At 35.9% G+C, this 20,561-nt stretch overlaps 2 protein-coding genes and 1 pseudogene across 3 annotated transcripts; 2 read left to right on the forward strand and 1 right to left on the reverse strand.

The window, feature by feature from the left end:
* Positions 1–1,866: 1,866 nt before the first annotated feature.
* LOC122312762 lies at positions 1,867–3,377 on the reverse strand (annotated as a pseudogene).
* Positions 3,378–5,728: 2,351 nt separating this feature from the next.
* LOC122314135 (glycerol-3-phosphate acyltransferase 9-like) lies at positions 5,729–11,405 on the forward strand. Its single transcript, XM_043129545.1, has 12 exons — positions 5,729–5,946; positions 6,118–6,175; positions 6,297–6,415; positions 6,753–6,852; positions 7,621–7,716; positions 7,828–7,924; positions 9,178–9,265; positions 9,348–9,444; positions 9,854–9,939; positions 10,258–10,377; positions 10,742–10,840; positions 11,176–11,405. Exons 1-12 carry the CDS (start codon positions 5,831–5,833, stop codon positions 11,222–11,224), a joined length of 1,125 nt encoding a protein of 374 aa, XP_042985479.1. The 5' UTR covers positions 5,729–5,830; the 3' UTR covers positions 11,225–11,405.
* A 903-nt stretch (positions 11,406–12,308) lies between these two features.
* LOC122313791 (protein DETOXIFICATION 45, chloroplastic) lies at positions 12,309–20,555 on the forward strand. Of its 2 annotated transcripts, none has more exons than XM_043129026.1 (17): positions 12,309–12,444; positions 12,533–12,659; positions 12,952–13,318; positions 14,122–14,264; positions 14,766–14,909; positions 15,043–15,218; positions 15,618–15,753; positions 16,361–16,457; positions 16,561–16,661; positions 16,969–17,132; positions 17,523–17,594; positions 17,696–17,812; positions 17,932–18,027; positions 18,111–18,232; positions 18,670–18,727; positions 18,832–18,888; positions 20,062–20,555. In XM_043129026.1, the coding sequence occupies exons 3-16, from the start codon at positions 12,996–12,998 to the stop codon at positions 18,841–18,843; spliced, it is 1,761 nt and encodes a 586-aa protein (XP_042984960.1). In that variant the 5' UTR covers positions 12,309–12,444; positions 12,533–12,659; positions 12,952–12,995; the 3' UTR covers positions 18,844–18,888; positions 20,062–20,555. The 2 variants fall into 2 exon arrangements, with proteins under 2 accessions (XP_042984960.1, XP_042984961.1); XM_043129027.1 differs by having other exon boundaries at positions 13,100–13,318.
* Positions 20,556–20,561: the final 6 nt, after the last annotated feature.

Below are 20,561 nucleotides of genomic sequence, written 5' to 3' on the forward strand. Positions count from 1 at the left end.
AATATAAGGCTTTCATCATCTTATACAAAAGACAGCCACCATTTATTCGAATTATTTGTCTCTTATACATAAAAATTTATCTTAAAAAACTGATGTGGGGGACACATTTTTTGTACTGTTGAAAATATTTGAATTATAAAATATCTTACAAATTAACTAATGACATAATCTTTCCCACTAACTTATAAGATAATGTTATTTATTATCTCAATTTTTATCATATTCTCATCATCTCATGATAAGAAAATTGATGATTAATAGATTTTTTTTAACTTATAATTAGAAAGAATCGGTAATTTTTTAATAAAAAAGAAAGATGTATTTAGGTATTGGTCAAGGTTGGGCTTGCTTGGGCCTGTGACTCTCGCAGTTAATTCTTGCTTTGGGTTATAGTTTGGTTCAACATCCATCAGGCCCATAACTGCCTCGGGTACAGCAGTGGACATGGGCTGGGCTGAGTGGACTCGACTTCAAGTGATTCTTGTTTCTTGTCAAATACATTTACAATTACGAAATGGTCTTTCAATTTCATGAATACGTTTGTGTAATAATCTTTAAATTTCTCTCTACGGAAACTCTTATCGGTTGACATGGCACCAAATTAGTGGTATTGACGTGGCATTTTAAGGATTACTTCAGCCGTTGCTTAATTTGATCAGAGTCGACCGCGCATAGAATAAAAGGTTCAAAATTAAAATATAAAGACTAATTTATCCAAAATACAAACTCCAGTTGCTAGGGTGTACCCCTTGCCTCTGCTGAATCTCTCCACTTTCCGTAGACGGGGGAGAAGTGATGGTTTGGACCATGTATTTTTATAGAGAGTTATAGTTAAATTCTCTTAAATGCGATATTCCTTCAAGAGTACTGAAAGCAAATATGAAAACATACTAATTGAAAAAGCACCTCCCTTACCGATCTCGAAGAACCTTTGGGTATGGAGCTAGCTTCGATATAAGTGTAGTTGTGAAAGGCGTCGTTGGCATAAAGAGGTCACCACCCCTCATCCGACTTCCCTTTACGCCCGATGTCAGCAGTTGGGAACAAGCAGGTCGAACCTACCCCAGGCCTCTGCATACAGCATCCCCTCGAATCCTTTTAGGCTTCTTTAGACAACCATTGTCGTCTCTTCCTTTACGTATATGCATTTTGTTTATTAGCCTTGTCACATAATTACAATACCATTATTGCATTGTAGACTTATTGCATTTTGGCATGGTTCATTAAACGATTATTATTTTGTTTGGGGGGGGTGAAGCTAAATAAATGAAATGCAACTCGGTGTATACTTCATTAAACGATTCAAACCTAAGAACTAAGATGTACAAACATTGAAGCACATAATTGTCCTTTTTATCCAAATCTCCTAACAAACATGCTTCATATTGCATCACTGGGGGAAACAAAAATCTGAACTAAACATTTCGTATACGCACTTCCTTGAGAAATATGGAGAGAGAGAGAGAGAGAGAGAGAGAGAGAGAGAGAGAGAGAGAGAGAGAGAGAGAGAGAGAGAGAGAGAGAGAGAGAGAGTGGGGAGAGCGGCCTAGAGCCTACCCTTTGTCCATGCCCTGCCATCATATAGAGTAATGGTATACATTTTTATTTTTATTTTTGGAATACACTTACTACTCTTTTATAATTCATTTTTGAACAATCAATAAAATTATGACACTTCATTAGAAATAAATTTTAATATTTCAAAACTCTCCTCTATTTCAGATAGAGTTGTAAAATAGTTGTAAGGTTATCATTTTTTTATCATATAAATGTTGCGGTTTTTAGCACATATCCTAGTGGTTTTTATGTGCAAGAAGCTTCTAAAAATGATCTGAATGGAGGAGCTATGGGTGTCCGTACCCATGGTCACTGCACTGTGCGGCCATATACAGAAACTAGAAACCCAATCTTGTCCATGACATGCCAATGCCTTCTTTGTACAAAGTGGTCTATTGTCACCGCCGCTTCAGTCAAGCAAATATTTGCCACAAACTGAAGGGAAATAAAAGGACCCAAAAGCATCTATTGAAAATTTGGGTTGGGCAACCCCTTTAATGGGGAATGGATAGAGCCCGCCGCCGACCCCCCCTCCCCCGGGGGACCGGGCCTTTGCCTTAGACTTCTCATAAATGCAAGATGTTGGGTTTTCATGAAATTCACCCTTGCCAGGCTTCACCTCATTCGGCTCTCCCATAAAAGCCAATCTTGATCAGTTCGAATTCTTGAGGCAAATTCTTCCCATGACATGTTATTTCGATTCATGAACAAGCGGTACAGTTTTTTAGCATTTGGACGAATGGTTGGTTTGTACCTGAAATATCTTCTGCATAGACGAACATGTAATGTTATCAAGCAACCAAAAGAGTGACCCCTAATATCCACTATAATGATCCTAGTCACAGCGTTTTGAACGCGATTGAAGTTAAAAGGGTGAAGGCCACATAAACTGAAAGTTTTTTCTCAACCCACAAGCTGCCTTCTCCTTGCAAACTGGTGGCACTTCAATTGTTGTTGGGACAATCACTTACAATTATAAAGAGACTTTTATGTACTAAAATTAAATTTCAAAAACATAACCTATAAAAAATTTCAACTGAAAAAATAACTGCTGAAGTATTAAGGTCATTCTTCAGATTGCTTCTGAGCACCGCTTAACATGATAAATAAATAACTCACGTACCTTCGTCTGGCCAACATTTTAGCCATTCTCATTGTTATTGGAGACAAAAACATCGCTTTCATCACAAATGATGAAGTCCAATGCAGCCATGCGAGAAGAATATGATGAAAATGGTGACAACTCCTCCTTGCTGGCTACGGTCTCTTTTGAATGAAAATTCGAAGAAGAGCACTTTGAGCGGTGCTAATGTCTCTTCTCCTCCATATATACTTCACCTGATGCCATATATAAGCGAACATCAATTCCAAAACTCAATGATCTTAGCATGAGACCAACTTCCTGTGGAGTGAGTGGGCATCGTCCACACCTTCGTACTTTGTCAGGGCGCTTGCCTGCAGGTCATACAAAAATAAGGAAAAGTATAGTTGCAAGCACAATTGTGTACTAATCTATGCACCAATGTGATGTGATTGGTCAAAAAGTAGAGTTTATTGAAAACAGTATTAATATAAATTTTAAGTATGAATAAATCAATATTGATACACAGATTAGTGCGCGACTGTGCTTATATGTAGCAAAACTCCAAAAATAAACATCTCAATATTCAGATTGGTCTAACATGCTATTGAGGTTGAATAATCTTTTCTAATGACTAGTGAAACCTTACGTGTAAGGTTTTCCACCTCTTCCGAATTGCACCAAGTTCTCCTATTTCCTTTCCTCCCTCACCATAATAGCATCCAGAAAATGCAAGCATAACCTCATATCATTTTAGGAAGAGTTTTGTTACATATAAGCAAAGTCGCGTACTAATCTGCGTATTAATACTGATTCCTTCATATTTAAGATTTAAATTAACACTATTTTCAATAAAATTTACTTTTTGACCAATCACATTAGATTGATGCACATATTAATACGTAATTATATTTGCAACTAGATTTTTCCTTTTAGGAAAGCTGTGCACTCTCACATTATATATTCATCCAAAGGCCTTTGCCGATAAAATGCTCTTTTCCACAAGTGATGAAAAATAAATAATCTTATTCCTCAAGTAACATGTTCATATGATCTCAAACAGATAAAAAGTTTCTCCTGTACAATATTGTCCAACAAAGTACGACTAAAATCAAGATAACAATATAACTGACTCGGAAAGGAAGAGCACAGTTGGTACTCTACCTCAAATGCAGCACAACAAAATGCTTGCTTTTCATCTGCATCCTCTGGACCAACCTTCTACCCATTTCGAGAATCGAATCAGTAAATTTCAAAGTACGGTGATTAACTCTGTATCTTGGCTTTTGTAGGTCAGCCATCTACCAGTTTGAAAGTCTGTAATCAAACTTAGTCAGATGAACAGCTTGCGCCATCAAAATGGTAACCAACATGATCAATCGTGGAATCAAACAACTCATTCAAGAATAGCTATTACATTCTTGTATAGGTAAACAATGCCAAAGCTTCTGGCAATCAATGATGGAATATTTTGTTTGTTCGTTTTTCTTCTTTTCTTTTTTGAAGCAAAGATTGCAAACCATAAACTCACATAACAATAAAATCAACGATAAAGAAAAGGAACATCCAGAACAACCACTGGATGCTTAACTGTTGTGAAAATGATGACAAACAAGTAAAAGAAAATAAGAACAATCAATTATATGACACAAAAATTAATATGATTTGACGTGCCTATATCTACAGAAGTGCAGATGATTTTATTATGTTAAAGAATGATAAAATACATTGTAGGATGAAATTACAATGCTCATAACGATTATACTATTCATTATATACATATTTATAGTGTCACACGGTAAAAACCTTAATTTCATAATTTTTGGATTATTCGTTCGAGCAAAATGTCAAGCACGTCTTAAAAGAACTCTCTATCCGATGTTTACTTAAGCAACCTGTTAAACAAACTCTCCATTATTTGAGATTCGCTTGAGCGACTTGTTGCTGCGAACTCTCTCCTTGGCAATTCTCAAGTTATCAAAAAAATTTTCCCAGATGCGTGACACCTTGGTGAGTAAAGACATTAAATCGGGTCGCCACAACAACAAACCGGACTTCACAAAGCCAACATTAGCATCTACGATTCTACATTCATGGCAGTTGCAAATCTAGAACAAATAAGCCCTACAGCTTAGGCTATTAAATAGAACTTTATCAAGTACACCATACGGGCAAAACAAAGTGACACAAGAAGAGTAATTATCCTCCGTAGTAGGATTTGTAGGCGGTCATAATGAGATATTTGGTTTATTTCTTTCTTTCTTTTAATTTGTATTTGATAAGTAATAACTAATATGCACGTTAATGGAACCATAACATCAAATATCAAATTTAGAACATAAACATGGTCAATGACAATTCGACTTCATATAAGAGATTCACAATTTCTTTTATGGAACTGAACACTCGAATGTTTTGCTCAGAACAGGTAGGACAAGTTTCTCGTAGTATTATGGATTACACTTCCTCGGAACACGCATGGTATATGGAGTCACAGTTTTCCCTCCCTTTGTTGGATGCTCTTGAATGATTTAACATCTTTTGAAAGAAACGAGATAAATTGGCTCAAATCAAAGATCTCAGCAAAGTTGCTGTAGCAAACACCAGAATGCAGGAAAAATTTTATATACTGTACTATCATTCTACTTGCATATCATTAAATAAGATATGATATATTTATCAATATTAAATTATCATTTATTATATATTTTTTTATCTTCTAATGATGATAAGTATACCATATTTTATATAATATGATACAAATGAGATGATAATATGGTGTATAGCATTACTTAAGCTACAACAACATCATCTATTATATTAGCGAATGCTTACTGAATAATGTAAATCATCTTTTCATCTTTTTTATTTACATATTTTTTAATCATTTTAATTATTTTTTAAAAAATAAGAAAATTTATAAAACTATTATAAAATGTTTTCTTAATTATTAAGTAAAAAGAAAAAATAAAAATAAAAATTTGTGCTGGAATGGTATTTCTCATAATTATATTGGTTTACGGAAGATGGTTTGGTCAAGGGATGCTGACATTTTCACCATTAGCCGAAATAAATTAAATAAAAAAAAGGCTACGTCTCAAACAAACAGAAGGACCAACGTAGCGTGAAATCGGCGCAACTGTAAAGCTGAGCACGGACGCAGTGGCACAGAGAGAGAGAGAGAGACTCGAGATGAGTGGTAGCGAGAAGCTAACCTCGTCAAGCTCTGAATTGGACTTGGATCGGCCCAATATCGAGGACTACTTCCCTTCATCCTCCATTCAAGAGCCCCGCGGCAAGCTCCGTCTGTAAATTCTCTCTCTCTCTCTCTCTCTCTCATGCTTGCTTGGTTGCTTAGCAATAGGGGAAAATTAAAGAATGAGAACAAAAGAAGAAAAAAGATTTCCAAAGTCATTTTACTAGAAACCATTACGGGAATTTTATGAATTGATCCGTTAGCGAATTTGGGTCTTCTACAGGCGTGATTTGCTCGACATTTCTCCTACCCTAACAGAGGCTGCCGGTGCCATCGTCGACGTAAGCTTTGTTGTTCGTTGGTCTTTTTTTTTTTTTTTTTTTAATAAAAAATATAGGATTATATTTATTGTTAAATGAGAAGTTTGTATATTTATATGTTAATCTGATCATAAACGGGCAGGACTCATTCACGCGATGTTTCAAATCGAATCCACCCGAACCATGGAACTGGAATGTGTATTTGTTTCCGCTATGGTGTTGCGGGGTCGTAGTTCGATATTTGATTCTATTTCCTTCCAGGTTAGCGTTGCTCTTACTACTACTATTCAATGGTGGAGTTGGTTAATACTTATTGAAAAAAATGATACAAATGGCCTTGGATATGTCGGCGAATTTAGATACACGCGTCAAGCTTTATGAGCTATGTTGGGTTATGTTGTTTTTATAAATGACTTGAATTCGTGCTTCGAAACACGTTTAAACTTTAAAGCAACCTGGGTTCTGGGAAAATCTGCGATATGATGATAAATAGTGTGCTAAAGTAGGATTTCTTTTTGTTCTTGATATTTCCCTGTTCATGCGTTCACATGATTTTGCTTATCTTAGGCGTCTGATTGCTTCCTAATTGAATCTGCAGGGTTATAGTATTGACACTGGGGTGGATAGTTTTCCTCTCTTCTTTTATTCCGGTCCATGTTCTGCTGAAAGGGCATGACAAGTTGAGGAAAAAGCTCGAGGTGCGAAGTGAAACTTGTTTTTAAATATTCATCCAATTATTGCTGAAATTAATTTTTATTTTGGCTATACGTTTTTGTTTGTTTCTTATTTTTTAAATTAATTTTTATTCTTTATATCTATTGTGTGATTAGAAATGACAACTTTTGAACATACTGGTGTTGGATAATTTGAATGATTTTACGTGAGCTTTTCGAAATGACTTGCATAATTTAAGTATTAAGTTAAGATAATATTCTCTCAGTTCTCTCTTATATGTTATTTTCATCTATTGCTTCACCAATTCAATGTTTGAATTTTCTTTGATGCAGTCTATGTACCTGTTGGTAATATTGTTAGCAGTAGAACCCTTTGGTACTTAAAATATCACATGATGTTATGACTGGATAAGACACCCACCAAGACTTACTAATGGGACACGCAATAAAGGTGCAGAATCGATTCTGATAGGAATTCTTAGGAAGGGAACCGTGATGCTCTAGGTTGTTGTCCATTCATCATACATGATAAAACATGGTCAAGTAGAAATTGTGGAAGGGTCCCACTTGCTCTTTGTTCTGGTGCATTTAGGGAAGTTGATGCAGCAACATATGTTCGTTTTTTTATTTTTAAATATATATATCTATGATGTAGATTACTTATCAAAAAAATAAAAGCCCCTAATATCTCAATGCTCCTTTTCTTGCAATTTCCTTCATCTATTAATATTCTTAAAAATTTTGGTATTGCAGTGGATGTAATGAACTCTATGTTGCTTACTTTATTTTCAGAGGTATTTGGTGGAGTTAATGTGCAGTTTCTTTGTTGCTTCATGGACTGGAGTTGTAAAATACCATGGGCCACGACCCAGCAGGCGGCCTAAGCAGGTACATTTGGTTGTAATTTTTGGACGTCATCTGATGCTTCTTCAACAGCGTATTTGACTAATTTTCATGCTATTGAGTGGGTTTTTTGGCTTCTGTTTATTGGCTGAACAGGTTTTTGTGGCCAATCATACTTCCATGATTGATTTCATCATCTTAGAGCAGATGACTGCCTTTGCTGTTATCATGCAGAAGCATCCTGGATGGGTTGGTAAGTGTGAATGCCAATTTTTGTGCTTCAAATCCATCGATACAGTTATATGGTATTAACAGTTTCATTAATGAATTTTGGTGACCGTGTTTCACAAAAAAGTTTTTTTGTTTTAAACTAATCCAAGCTTTGACCAAAAAGCTCAAAAAGGCCATAACTTGGTACAAAGGACTATACAAGAGAGGGCACCCACATAGGGTTGAAAGGAAAAACAAGAATGCAAGAAGTCTAGGACAGAATAAATGCAAAAGATGATGTGAGTCGTCACCTGCACATAGAGCGATTTGAGCCCAAAAGTTTGTGACTCTTGCACCGTCGTTTCTGGTCATTGAAATCGCGAGCATTACGTTCCTCCTAAATGCACCAGGTTGCACGTATGTAGACGTATGTAGCTTCAAATCTACAATGGTCATCCCCTGTATCCTCTGCAACAAATCATAACTCTACCACCTTGTGTGGCATAACCTACTCAATCTCGCAAATATGGAAGATCAATACCCCTGTAAGGCTTGAGTCACAACACAATGTAGCAAAATATTATTGGCTGATTCCCCACTCTTGCACATACAACACCAATCCATCATTATGGCTCGCCCCTGTCTTATGTTGTCTAAGGTTAAGATTTTGTCAAAGCTGCATTTCATATGAAGAAGTACTACCTGTGAAGGAGTCTTGTTTCGCTAATATCTTTTCCAAGGAAAAGGAGGACAGGAGGACTATCATGTGATCAAAGAGCGTGATGGTAGGTTTTAACTTCAAGCATCCACCTTTCGGATGGCTTCTTGCACATGAGTACTGTTTTTGCCACTACACAATGACAGATAGATCCATTTTTGTGGGTTATATTCACTTTCTTATTTAGAAATCATATCTTTCATAAATAACTTGGGATAACCAGGTAGAAAAGGTGCATTCTTGAGACTAAACTAGCACGCATAGGTGATGCTCTTGTACATGTCCTATATGCTTGGGCTCTTTCCTATTCTTATGAAATAAAATTTTGTTTACCGATCATCAAAAAAGAAGGAAGAAAAGGTGAATTCTTGAGCATTGCAGCCCATCCACTTTTGAAAGCAGAAATTGTTAACTGGCCTTTATGATATATAGTAGATTTAATGTAATTATACTTTTTGTATTTAGTGAACAATTTGCACTAGGATGATTTTGATTTAGAGAATATATTAAGTGGAAGTCATTATTATTCTTGAAATGATGGAAAGGAAGGATTTTATTTAGTTTTGCTTTCTGTCTAGGACTCTTGCAAAGCACCATATTAGAGAGCGTAGGATGTATCTGGTTCCATCGTTCAGAGGCAAAGGATCGCGAAATTGTAGCAAGGAAGTAAGTTGATACGGAAAGTGTCAGGTGATACTTATATCAGAATGACATCTATGTTATGATAATATGAACTTGTTTACCTCAGGTTGCGGGAACACGTCCGAGGGATTGACAACAACCCTCTTCTCATATTTCCAGAGGGAACTTGTGTAAATAATCATTACACGGTTATGTTCAAGAAGGTACATGTATATGATTTAAATTGTAGAAAGGCAGCATATGCAGTTTTGTTTAACTTGTTGATGAGAATAGTATTTCTTTCCCCCTAATTTTCATCTCAATATTTGTTCTCTCCAAGGGGGTAAACAATTTTCTTTTCTTTTATTTCATTTTCATTGGGTAAAATTATCCTAAATATCACCCTTTTCCAATGTGATCTCTGAACCACAAAAATTGCTACCACACTCCAATTTGAAATATAAATTAGGATTTGCAGAGTGTGTTAAAATTTGAGCATCGACCATCACATTGCAGAAGGCTGTTTTTTTTTTTTTTTTTTTTGGGGGGGGGGGGGGGGGGGGAAAGTAATTATCAATTTTCTTAGAATTTGTACTTTTCTCTAACTCATATATGTGTCATTTGGTTGTGTAGGGTGCATTTGAGCTCGGCTGCACTGTTTGCCCAATTGCAATTAAGTACAACAAAATATTTGTTGATGCTTTTTGGAATAGCCGGAAGTAAGTAGCTGCTTAGAGCCCACTAAATTTATGCGTGTATATAATGATATGAATACACTGAAAGTAACCCTTCCATCCATATTGGGTAGTAAAGAGCACTAGGTGCATTTATCTTGGGGCAAGACTTTGCCAAATATCAAAGCATCCAATATTTATGCTCTGTTTTATGTTCGAACGACCATAGGGGAGATAAGTTCCTTGTTTGAGCTTGGATCTCAGTGCATTCACCTTTGTCTCGTGTCTTAGATGTTGACATCTTTTGTTTTGCTGCTAAATGAAACTAGAAGGTAATTCTTGGATTTGTGCTTTATTTTGCAGGCAGTCCTTTACAACGCATCTGCTGCAGCTCATGACATCCTGGGCCGTTGTTTGTGATGTTTGGTACTTGGAGCCCCAAACTCTGAAAGTCGGAGAGACACCCATCGAGTTTGCAGAGAGGTATATAATCTTCTTAGTTGCAAAGTTAAATAATGGCATACAGCACTTTTTTTTTTTTTTTTGGGATGTCGTAAATGTTTCTCTTGTATCATTAAACTAGCATGCATAGGCTATTCTCTTCTATATGTTCTGTATATTCGGGCGCTTGCCTATTCTTATGATCAATAAAATTCTGAGAACTGATAAAAAAATGTATTTCTTTGTAGAGGTAAATAATCTTCTCCTTAGTTGCAATAAGTTAAACGATGGCATGGAATACTGGTTTTTTTTTTTTTTTCGGATTGTCATATATTTGTATTTCCTTTGGTTAGAATGATCTCCTATTTATGAATAGCTTTTGTTGAATGGTATTCCTCCAATGCAGGGTCAGGGACATAATATCTGTTAGAGCAGGTCTCAAAAAGGTTCCGTGGGATGGATATCTAAAGTATTCACGCCCTAGTCCCAAACATAGAGAACAGAAGTAAGTAACATCTTTTTCTCCTGTGAAATAAAGAGAAATGGAAATATTAAACAAATATACCCCCTGATCCTACAAATATTGTCGATAAAACTATACTCATTGGCAAGCTGTTGCTCTGGGATGGTGTCTCTGTCATTATATATTACTTTTGTACGTAACACCTTCAATATATGCATCTCTATATGCAAAATCTTATAGAGCTGTGTCACTACTGTTGTTTAGTGATCACGCATTGCAAACCCCTGAATAAGACTAATCAAATTTATACTTAAGTTTTGAGGGGTGTCGGACCGAGGAGAGTAACATTTTCGTTCTTATTTTTGTTGCATTTGCAGGCAACAGAGCTTTGCCGAGTCAATGCTGCAGCGCTTGCAGGAGAGGTGATATGTATATGTATTTTCTTTAAATCTTTACCTGTACCCGTTTTGAGATACAGAATCGTGTTAATCTGCAGTTGATTTCCTATAAACTAGTTGAGTTTAAACTGATCAATAAACAAGAAAAATGATGTCAAGTTTTTCTACGATGTTTATGATTAAAGCTCTGGTAGCAAGCTTTCGCCCTCCGATTCGACCTTGTATTGAAAAAGGAAAAGGAACAGAAATCCTAATTCCACATATCCTTACTGTTGTTACTGAGTTATAATCCTCTTCAAACCACTGCACTCGTTGATAATATGGAGGCCTGGTCACAGAAAGAGTAAAGATGCTAAATGGAGCTGAACCTCGGAGGAAGGTTTCTTTCAACTTCATCCAACCGAATATTGATGGCTCTTAAAACCAGTGTTCCGTGAACAAGAATATATGCTCCATGCAACCCAAGTTGCAATGCCTATCTACACGAAAGAGCACTCAACTCTTGTGAGAAATGTAGAAACCACTGGGGCTTCTTTTATCTGAGCAAATAAATCCTAATCAAATTGAGATGGATATCATCGTGACAACTACGTCGATACTAAAAATTAAAATGGACATAGTTTTATTCTTTAATCTATTTATAAATATGACAAGTATTTATTAAATATATATTAAGTACAAACTTAAAAAATTGATAAAAGAAATACACTTGTCACATACTTAATATATTTATTAATTTTCTGCCGGTTAAAACTTTATCAACCCGACCCGCGGAGCTGAACGTTGACGTGCCGAGCTAGTGTTAGGGTGGATTAATTTATTTAATCATCTAAGTTAATCCACCCTTAACTCTCTATCCTTGGAATATCAAAGCATTTATATTTGTTCATTTAACACAGTTAAATAAATATGTATAAAAATAAATACAGTTAAATAAATAAATAAATTCTCACATGTTTAGAGGATACAACAATGATATAATTGGTTGGGGAATTTTCTCGGGGCAGAATTTGGTGTTATTCTTTATTCTGAAAAGAGACAAATTTTCACACAAAAAACATATATTCTAAGATGTTTCCATCGAATGATAAAGAGGAATATGATAGAGTAGTCCAATTGTTTCTCCTGCTGAAACATGAGTAAAAATAATTATCGCTCGACGAAATTAAACAATGAATAATTCAGAAAAATGATTTACAAAGATACCATTATGGCAGTTTACTGTATTTAATTCGAGGAAAGAACGAGGTTAATTTCTTTCGAGTCTTTCGCCGCTAGTTGATTTTGTCCTATTTATATATCGTCTCCACTTTCATTTGTGTTTTCGGTTTTCCAGAGAACCAAACAGAGGGCTCTGGCAGCCGTTTTCATTTTCAAGCGTCCTACTCAACAGCGTAAATTCGACGCATTTCTCGCTCAGTACGTTGCTTTGTGGTAGTAACTCGCTGAAATAGAGGTTCTTGGTGGGTTTTGTTTCTCCCGCTCTGTTTTTTTATTGGTTTCAGTTGTGCTCGTGTTACACTATTATCGAACATATTAAAAAGTGAAATAGAATGTAAAGTTTTTTTCTTTCGCCGTTTGTGTTGTTGAAGATCGAATTCTGTAAGCGCTTTGATCACTTTTATAAAAGAAGTCGTGTTTTCTCCAATTTCGCTGCTCTGTAATAACATTTTTCGAATTTGAATGCATAATCCGTCATTTTCGGGGTTTTACTTGGTTATTTTTTAATAGATATTTTCGTTTTCGGTCTTTTAGGCTCTCTGTTTTGATTTTTGAAGAAACAACAAGAATTGGTAAGAATGAAGGCCACCCAGTTTAGTAAGGGTGTTGTAACAAAACCGACGAGGCTTTTATATTCTTCAAGGCCAAGCAAAATTTGTAATTTCTTTGTGCCGGTTGATAGGAAGTGGATAGGCGATGCAGACATTGTGCGAGCCTGCCATTTGTTTTCAAAGCATAGAATACGACTGTCACCCCTGGTGACCCGTCGGAGAAAGCCTGGTTCAGACGCTTGTAGTTGTCAATTGAGTTCTGATTGTAATATCGGTTCCCCTGATGTGGAGGAAAGATTGGCTGTAGAGGAAGATGAGGCCTTGAGCAGTGCAGGGAAGGATGTTATTCCGTAAGACCTTAAGCCATGTACTACATTATTTGTACAAACTATTGGTTTGAGTTTCACTCTTCTGCACTTTTGAAATTTCATTTTAATTTGTTTCAGAGAAGTGCTTTTTCCACTTTTTCAGGGGGGTTTAAAATGGATTTATATGTGTACTTTTTGAGTGGGGCATTTATTAGAAGCTTTGAAAGCTCTAGTTTACTTTTTATGGTGTAAAATATCTATATTGCTGTACTCCGTATAGATGCAGACACGTTAATACTGCATGCAAGTATTTGTCAGTTTTCTGAAATATGATCGAGTGTTATCTGAAAATATGTAACTCTTGATTCTGGCCCGGAAGCATTGATTGAGCTGTTTCACTCACATCTTTTACCCCCTTAATTTATTTTTCTGTAAGTAATTTTTCATAAATTTTGATTTGTACATAAAGCTGGTATGGGGAAAGAATTTGTGTTTAATACTATATGAAGGAGCAATCTTAGAAATAACCAATGGGCAAAATAAATTTTCTTCTCTGCTCAAGCAATCTCTTGAGAGTTGTAGACCTGAGTCTTGTTATTTGACATGATTTTTAAGTTTTCTGACCTGCCAATTCTCTTAAGAACATTCCTGGACTCTGTGTGCACACGGGCATCACCTTCTCTAAAGTAGTCTATCAGTGAGGAAATTCTGTAGTGATAGCAAGCAAGCAACTTAAATCCTAACCCTAATCTGCATGCCTTCAGATAAATTATTCGCTACATATCTTGTAAGATGTTATTATGCTTGCCTATGTACATGTATTGATTTCCTCAATCTGTTTGCAGTGAGTTGACGGGAACTCCTGTCAGTAAATCACAGTCTCAGGATGTCAAACACGAACTTTTGATGCTCTCTTTGCCTGCCGCTGCTGGACAGGCTCTTGAACCCTTAGCACAGCTCATGGAGACCGCCTATATCGGCAGATTAGGTACCATCTATTTTTTATATATGATTCCTTCCTCATTTCCTGTTTGGTGGTTAAAAAATTCTTATAATTTTAACACATTTTTCTTGGATGTATTTGGGTCCCCTTTTTACCATTTTCTTCATCTTCTTCTTTTATTTTTGTTACTCATTTTCTTGTCTTGATATTGGTTGCATTTTTGTTGTTAGTTTTATTGAATATGCTCTGCTTGCTTATTATGTTATTTGTTAACTTTATTCTTCTCATTTTTTTAAATATTTGTTAGTCTATTTGTTCACATAAGAGTACTTGATATCAGAGGTTGAACTAATTTAATTGTGTGACTTACTAGTGAACTGGGGAGTTACATGCTTGAATTAGTGATTTAAATATTTGTAGTACTGATGCTTTTAGAGCTTACAAAAGCAATAATTGTCATATGAAATGGGATGTAGCTATAGATGGTCTTTTTGTACTTTTAGCTTTGAAGTTTTAACACCCCCCATTGTTTCACTATTCCCATAGGTCCTGTGGAGTTGGGTTCAGCTGGTGTCTCCACAAACATTTTTAACTACGTATCAAAGCTTTTTAATATTCCCCTCCTTAGTGTTGCTACTTCTTTTGTTGCCGAAGACATTTCAAAGTATGCAATTGAAGATTCTGCTTCAGGTGAAGTAAAACTGATGGTCGATGCCTTGAATTCTTTTGTTGAACTTATATTTCATTCTGGTTTCATTGTGCTATTATATAACTGGCACGATATCTTCATGTTTATTTATATTTTGGTCCAATTGTTGAACAGTTGGGGGTTGCCTAGAAGGCATGACAAACGGTAAACCTTCTAATGGAGTGGCTGAAAGAAAACAGCTATCTTCAGTGTCTACGGCTTTATTATTAGCAGTTGTGATCGGCATTATTGAGGCTTTAGCCTTGTATTTTGGAGCTGGAAAGTTTCTAGATTTGATGGGCATATCATCAGTAAGTTTCTTTATCTACTTGGGTTTATATAATATGTTAATTAATCACACACCTTCCTTTCCTTCTCTCTGTACGCTGTATACTGATACATAGACATGCATCATTGTGCATGTTTGTGAAGACATATGCATGATGCATGCTTGTGAAGACATATGCATGCTCCCACATATCTCCATGTATGTGCATGTGTGTTTGTGTTCAAATATTCAGTTAGTCAATTACCCATTTGTCTTGCTGTATTGGTGCTCTGCATTTGGGCATTGGTCCATCTGGGTACTAGTGTAATTATGGGATCATAATAGTCCTTTATTTTCTTTTAGATCTGTTTTTATATTCTCCGAGGTAGTTTAGTTTTATTACAATGAATATATTTTTCCCTGGGTGTCTTTTTCTAAACAGGATTCTTCCATGCGCATTCCAGCACAACGATTTCTTTCGCTTAGAGCGTTTGGTGCTCCTGCAGTTGTGGTCTCTTTGGCTCTTCAAGGCGTTTTCCGTGGTTTCAAGGACACAAAAACTCCTGTTTTATGTCTAGGCAAGTGTTTTGGCTTAATAACTACAGTAATGCTTTGGTTGACAGAGCTATCTTCACCATAGATATATGTCATCATACTCAAACATATTAGTTTTTCTTTTACTATGTTTTTTTACCTTGTTCTTCCTTTTATATTTTTCTTTCTGATGGTTTCTCGTATGTTTTTGGATTGAGGAATAAAAAAGGATAAATGACAGGCCTTGATTGTTGCTACCGTCACAATACTTTTGAAATGTCCATTTCCTCATTGTCTGAGTCAATCCCTTTCATCCTCCTAGTAATTTTTTCTTTCCTATTTTTTTTTTTTTTGTTTGGGGGGGGGGGGGGGGGGGGGGGGGGACAGATTTCCATGCAATCTTTTTATTACCGAAAAGGAAGAAGTTGATGTTGGTCTTGTATTTGTTCTTTGCGGCTCTAGAAACTTATTTTGAAGCATGTACAGTTTCAATATTTTTGAGGTGTTGTCTTATCTGATTACTTTTGTATCTTGCTTACTAGTTGTTGCTTTTATGTTTTCAACTTACATGTTATCAAGATCCAGCGATTCTGTTTGTCTCCATTTCTTTTGCCTGTCTTCCTGCTAATTTACATTTTGTTCCTTATGCAGGCATCGGTAATCTATTAGCTGTATTTTTGTTTCCCATTCTTATGTATTATTTTCAATTGGGTGCAACTGGAGCGGCCATATCCACTGTTTTGTCTCAGTATGTTCCTTGTGGATGAATCTCTCTCTCTCTCTCTCTCTCTCTCTCTCTGTGTGTGTGGCTTTATTTAACAATAATCATGCTAGAAATATTTATGCTTCAGATACACTGTTACCTTCTTATTGATCTGGAAATTAAACAAGATTGCTGTATTACTGCCCCCAAAGATGGGATCACTTCAATTTGGTGGATATATAAAATCGGGTAAGTTAAGTTTTTTCTAGTGCCAACTCTCTTGATTCTTTAAAATGTTTTTTCCCTGTATTTCTTTTTGTAGTCATTGGGTTGACATGAGTTAAATTTTAATTTTAGTCAACATATTTTCCGTGAAAATAATTGATATGCTATTGTGATTGTGATCAATTGCTGATGGAGGAGTAGATTTATTTGGATGGTGTATTTTCTATTTTTCCTGCTTATTATTTTGATAGAATTTGATAAACGTGTTAGGTCCTTTCCTCTACTTGAGATGTATTTCCATTGCTTTGTTACCAACTATGGGTTGCTTTAGGTGGCTTTCTTCTTGGAAGAACTCTTGCTGTTCTTACAACCATGACATTGGGGACATCAATGGCGGCTCGTCAAGGTCCAGTAGCTATGGCTGCACATCAGATATGTATTCAAGTATGGTTGGCTGTATCCCTACTCATAGATGCACTGGCTGCATCTGGTCAGGTATTAAATTTCTTTCTTTGAATTATTTTTCTTATGAGCTGTCATAAATTTACTTGTTTCCGTGCTATCATTCCATTCAGTTTCTAAGGTTGGAATTATTAGTTTTGATGTGAGGTTTGTGGATTGATCATGATTAAAATAGAAAGATACAGATTATTGTAGGAAATACATAAACAATGAGTGGAGTAAACTAGTTGAAGGAAAACCTTTATTCTATGATAAAAAGGAAAGTTCATCTTTCTTTCTTTAGTCTTCTGGCTTCAAGCTCCCCCTAAGAAACTCTCTAAGAGCATACATATTGCATACTACATAACCCCCACATTCTGTTATCAGAATTTATCTGGAGACAAGTTTGGTTTTTGTTCTCTTTATAAATGTATCTATTTGCAGGCCCTGATTGCAAGTTCTTTATCAAAAGGAGAATACAAGACTGTGAAAGACATTACATTCTTTGTGCTAAAGGTAAGCTTGTCATGAATGCTTTTCCATTAATTCTGATTGTATGATGCAATCCTTTAGTTGAGCAGATTCTGTTTGAGGACTTGATGTGCATGTTTTTCCAGATAGGATTGTTCACTGGAGTTTTCTTGTCTGCAATTCTTGGTGTATCTTTTGGTTCTTTGGCCACCTTGTTCACCAAGGATCCGGAAGTCTTAGGAATTGTTAAAACTGGGGTATTGGTACGTAACCACACTTATGTTTGGCAATTTGTTCAAAATACTTTTTTAGCTTTGAAAGTTTATGTAACTACCAGTGCCCTTTTGATATTTCTAATGAATTTATCTAAAACTTGTCACAGTTTGTCAGTGCTAGTCAACCTTTGACTGCCCTAGCTTATGTTTTTGATGGTCTCCACTATGGTGTTTCAGACTTTGCATATGCGGCTCGCTCTATGGTAAGTCTTACCTTTGGAGTTTTTCAGATGTCCTTACTTGGTTCTATGTATTGCTTCTCTAACACATTTGTATTGATTTAAAGATGCTGGTGGGGACAATATGTTCAGCATTTTTGCTCTATGTTCCTTCAATTGTTGGTCTTCCTGGGGTTTGGTTGGGCTTGACCCTCTTTATGGGCCTACGAATGGTGGCAGGATGTGTGAGGTAAACTTCACAGTATTGTGAAATATTCACTTTCATTTTCTAGAGTCTATATATCATGAATCATGACTTATTTGAATATTTGTCCTGACAGTAGGCAAGGGGCCATTATGCATCTGTGGATGATATACATATATATAGATATAAGTTGTATATATAGATATAAGTTATATATATATAAATATATGTATGGTGTTGCTCTTCTCTAAAAAAAATTATACATATTGATGTGAAAGCATATTACAGTTCATCTACTAATCTTGGGTTCAGTTTCATATACAAAGTTATCAACAACTTATATTTATAGTTTTAACTTTTTAGGAGTTAAATATTGCCAGCATCTGCATCTTTAGATGCTTAGTGTTGCTCTGCTTATATAGATTTGATTGTTGCTAATTCTCTCTTATTCTAGTTGACTTATGTATAACCGATATTGTTAGATTATTATCAAAAAGTGGTCCATGGTGGTTCCTGCACCGGGATTTCCAGAGAACTGAGGTTAGTGGATGTTCGTAACTATGGTTCTTAATGTTCTAATTTCGGGTTATGTTTTGGGCTTGAGACTAGAAATTAGAGCTATACTGAAATTCCTTCTTTTTCAGATGGCCACTTGAAATGGGATTAAGCTTGGAAGATTGCAGGACTGCTCCTATTCTCAAGTATGACATACCTTTCTTAATAGATGTTTCAGTTGTGACTTATGCTGATAAACAGTTTTTGGGTTTCAATTGGAACCATCTGGTATAGGCTGCACAAATTTAAACTATCTGATATTGATTAGATTATTAATAATTACTGATTTTTGGCAAAGGAAAGCATAAATTTTTTGTTGCTAAATTGTCATTTATGCTTGGTAGATTATCATTTCATTATTGGTATCGCCATGTATCATATATCTCTGGCAAAGTCCAGGCTTTTCTTTCCCTGGTGACTCGGGGAGCAATAGCACTTCCAACAGAATAGGGGTGTAGAACCGGGGCCCAATTTTTTTCCCGGTCCAGTCCAAAACCCGGAAATTGGGTAAATCCGGGCAGTTATTCGCCCGGATTGAACCCAGGCGGGTATTAAATTTTTTTTTTTTTTACCCGCCCGGATCCAGTTCTGATTGCACACCCCTATATCAGAAGGGATTTATCTAGACATTTTCTCTTGTTGGGAGTAGGACTGGGTTGGGCAGTATTCTTCTAGTTTTCGTATTGGCATCCTAAAAATAGAAACCTAAAAAGAAATTCAAAGAGATGTTTTAGATGACATTACCAGCTATAGGAAAGAACATACAAATCAATTATATGAAGAAAAGTTAAAGAGTTAAAATTCAATTAAGAAAAACTTAAAACTTGTTTAATAATTCTCCCCTGTGGTCCCTTAAGGTTGATTCTAGGCATTCCCGACAAAGTATGCTACCCACAATTTGGATCTAGACAACCCATAGTTCTGTGGATCCAAATAATTTTTTGTGGTTATAATGCTGATAAGGAACATGAGCATGGTTGATCGCAACTAGAACAGATGATAACTCTGAATTGCAACACCCAAATAAGCAACCGTTTTATCACTGAATTTGATTATTTTCCAAATCAGCTATGGTTTACAACTTTCTTTTGAGGATCTTCTTTTAGACATTCAACTCTAGGAGATAGCACAAGCAGTTCAACACTATTCCTCATGAAGCAGAAATCACTGATAGAATCTCATAGTTTCTACTCCATATATATAATGTCTGCTTCATTGTCAAATTCATTGATTTCATCCTAAGCCACAACCTGAATTATCTTTAATGAATAAAATTGAAAAGATGAGAAGTATTAAATATTGATAGCACCATGAAACAGGGTTCATAGTCCATCAGACCTTAAGGCTCAAACAACTCAGCGTTGAAGGAATCCTTTCTTCTGGGGTTCCAACCCTTATCTTTTGCATCATTGTACACCAGCAGTGCAGGATCTCCTGTAGTGTTGGCCAGAGGACGTCTTCATGGCACAGTCCATTTTCAATGCTTGGCAATCTGATTATGCCGTCAACAACCTCTGCTAGCCATCGGCCATCTCATCTCCGAGGTGTACACATTCAAAATACTCTCTGAGATCATAGTTACTGCATCATAGTTCTGGAATTTTTGGATGAATACATTACCTTATACTTTGGGAAATGCCATTTCCTTTTTTTCAATTATTGCTCGTGTCAATGCTAGTTGTTCTAGATTTACATCCTGCCAGAGTTTAAAGTTGATGAATGATAGATGAAATTTGCACCATTTCTTGCTTTGCTTGTCATGTATTGGCATGCTTATTGGACATGATAATTCCATATTTTGCTTGTTTCACAAGTTCTG

This window comes from Carya illinoinensis, chromosome 6 (assembly GCF_018687715.1).
Source record: "Carya illinoinensis cultivar Pawnee chromosome 6, C.illinoinensisPawnee_v1, whole genome shotgun sequence".
NCBI classification, from domain to species: Eukaryota; Viridiplantae; Streptophyta; class Magnoliopsida; order Fagales; family Juglandaceae; genus Carya; species Carya illinoinensis.

Bases quoted from the DNA above. Each gene is read 5' to 3' on its own strand.
- LOC122314135 (XM_043129545.1), top strand. From the start codon at position 5,831: ATGAGTGGTAGCGAGAAGCTAACCTCGTCAAGCTCTGAATTGGACTTG. The intron at 6,416-6,752 runs GTTAGCGTTGCT...TTGAATCTGCAG, and splicing joins TTGATTCTATTTCCTTCCAG to GGTTATAGTATTGACACTGG. The intron at 10,378-10,741 runs GTATATAATCTT...CCTCCAATGCAG, and splicing joins CCCATCGAGTTTGCAGAGAG to GGTCAGGGACATAATATCTG.
- LOC122313791 (XM_043129026.1), top strand. From the start codon at position 12,996: ATGAAGGCCACCCAGTTTAGTAAGGGTGTTGTAACAAAACCGACGAGG. The intron at 14,910-15,042 runs GTGAAGTAAAAC...ATTGTTGAACAG, and splicing joins AATTGAAGATTCTGCTTCAG to TTGGGGGTTGCCTAGAAGGC. The intron at 17,595-17,695 runs GTAAGCTTGTCA...ATGTTTTTCCAG, and splicing joins TTACATTCTTTGTGCTAAAG to ATAGGATTGTTCACTGGAGT.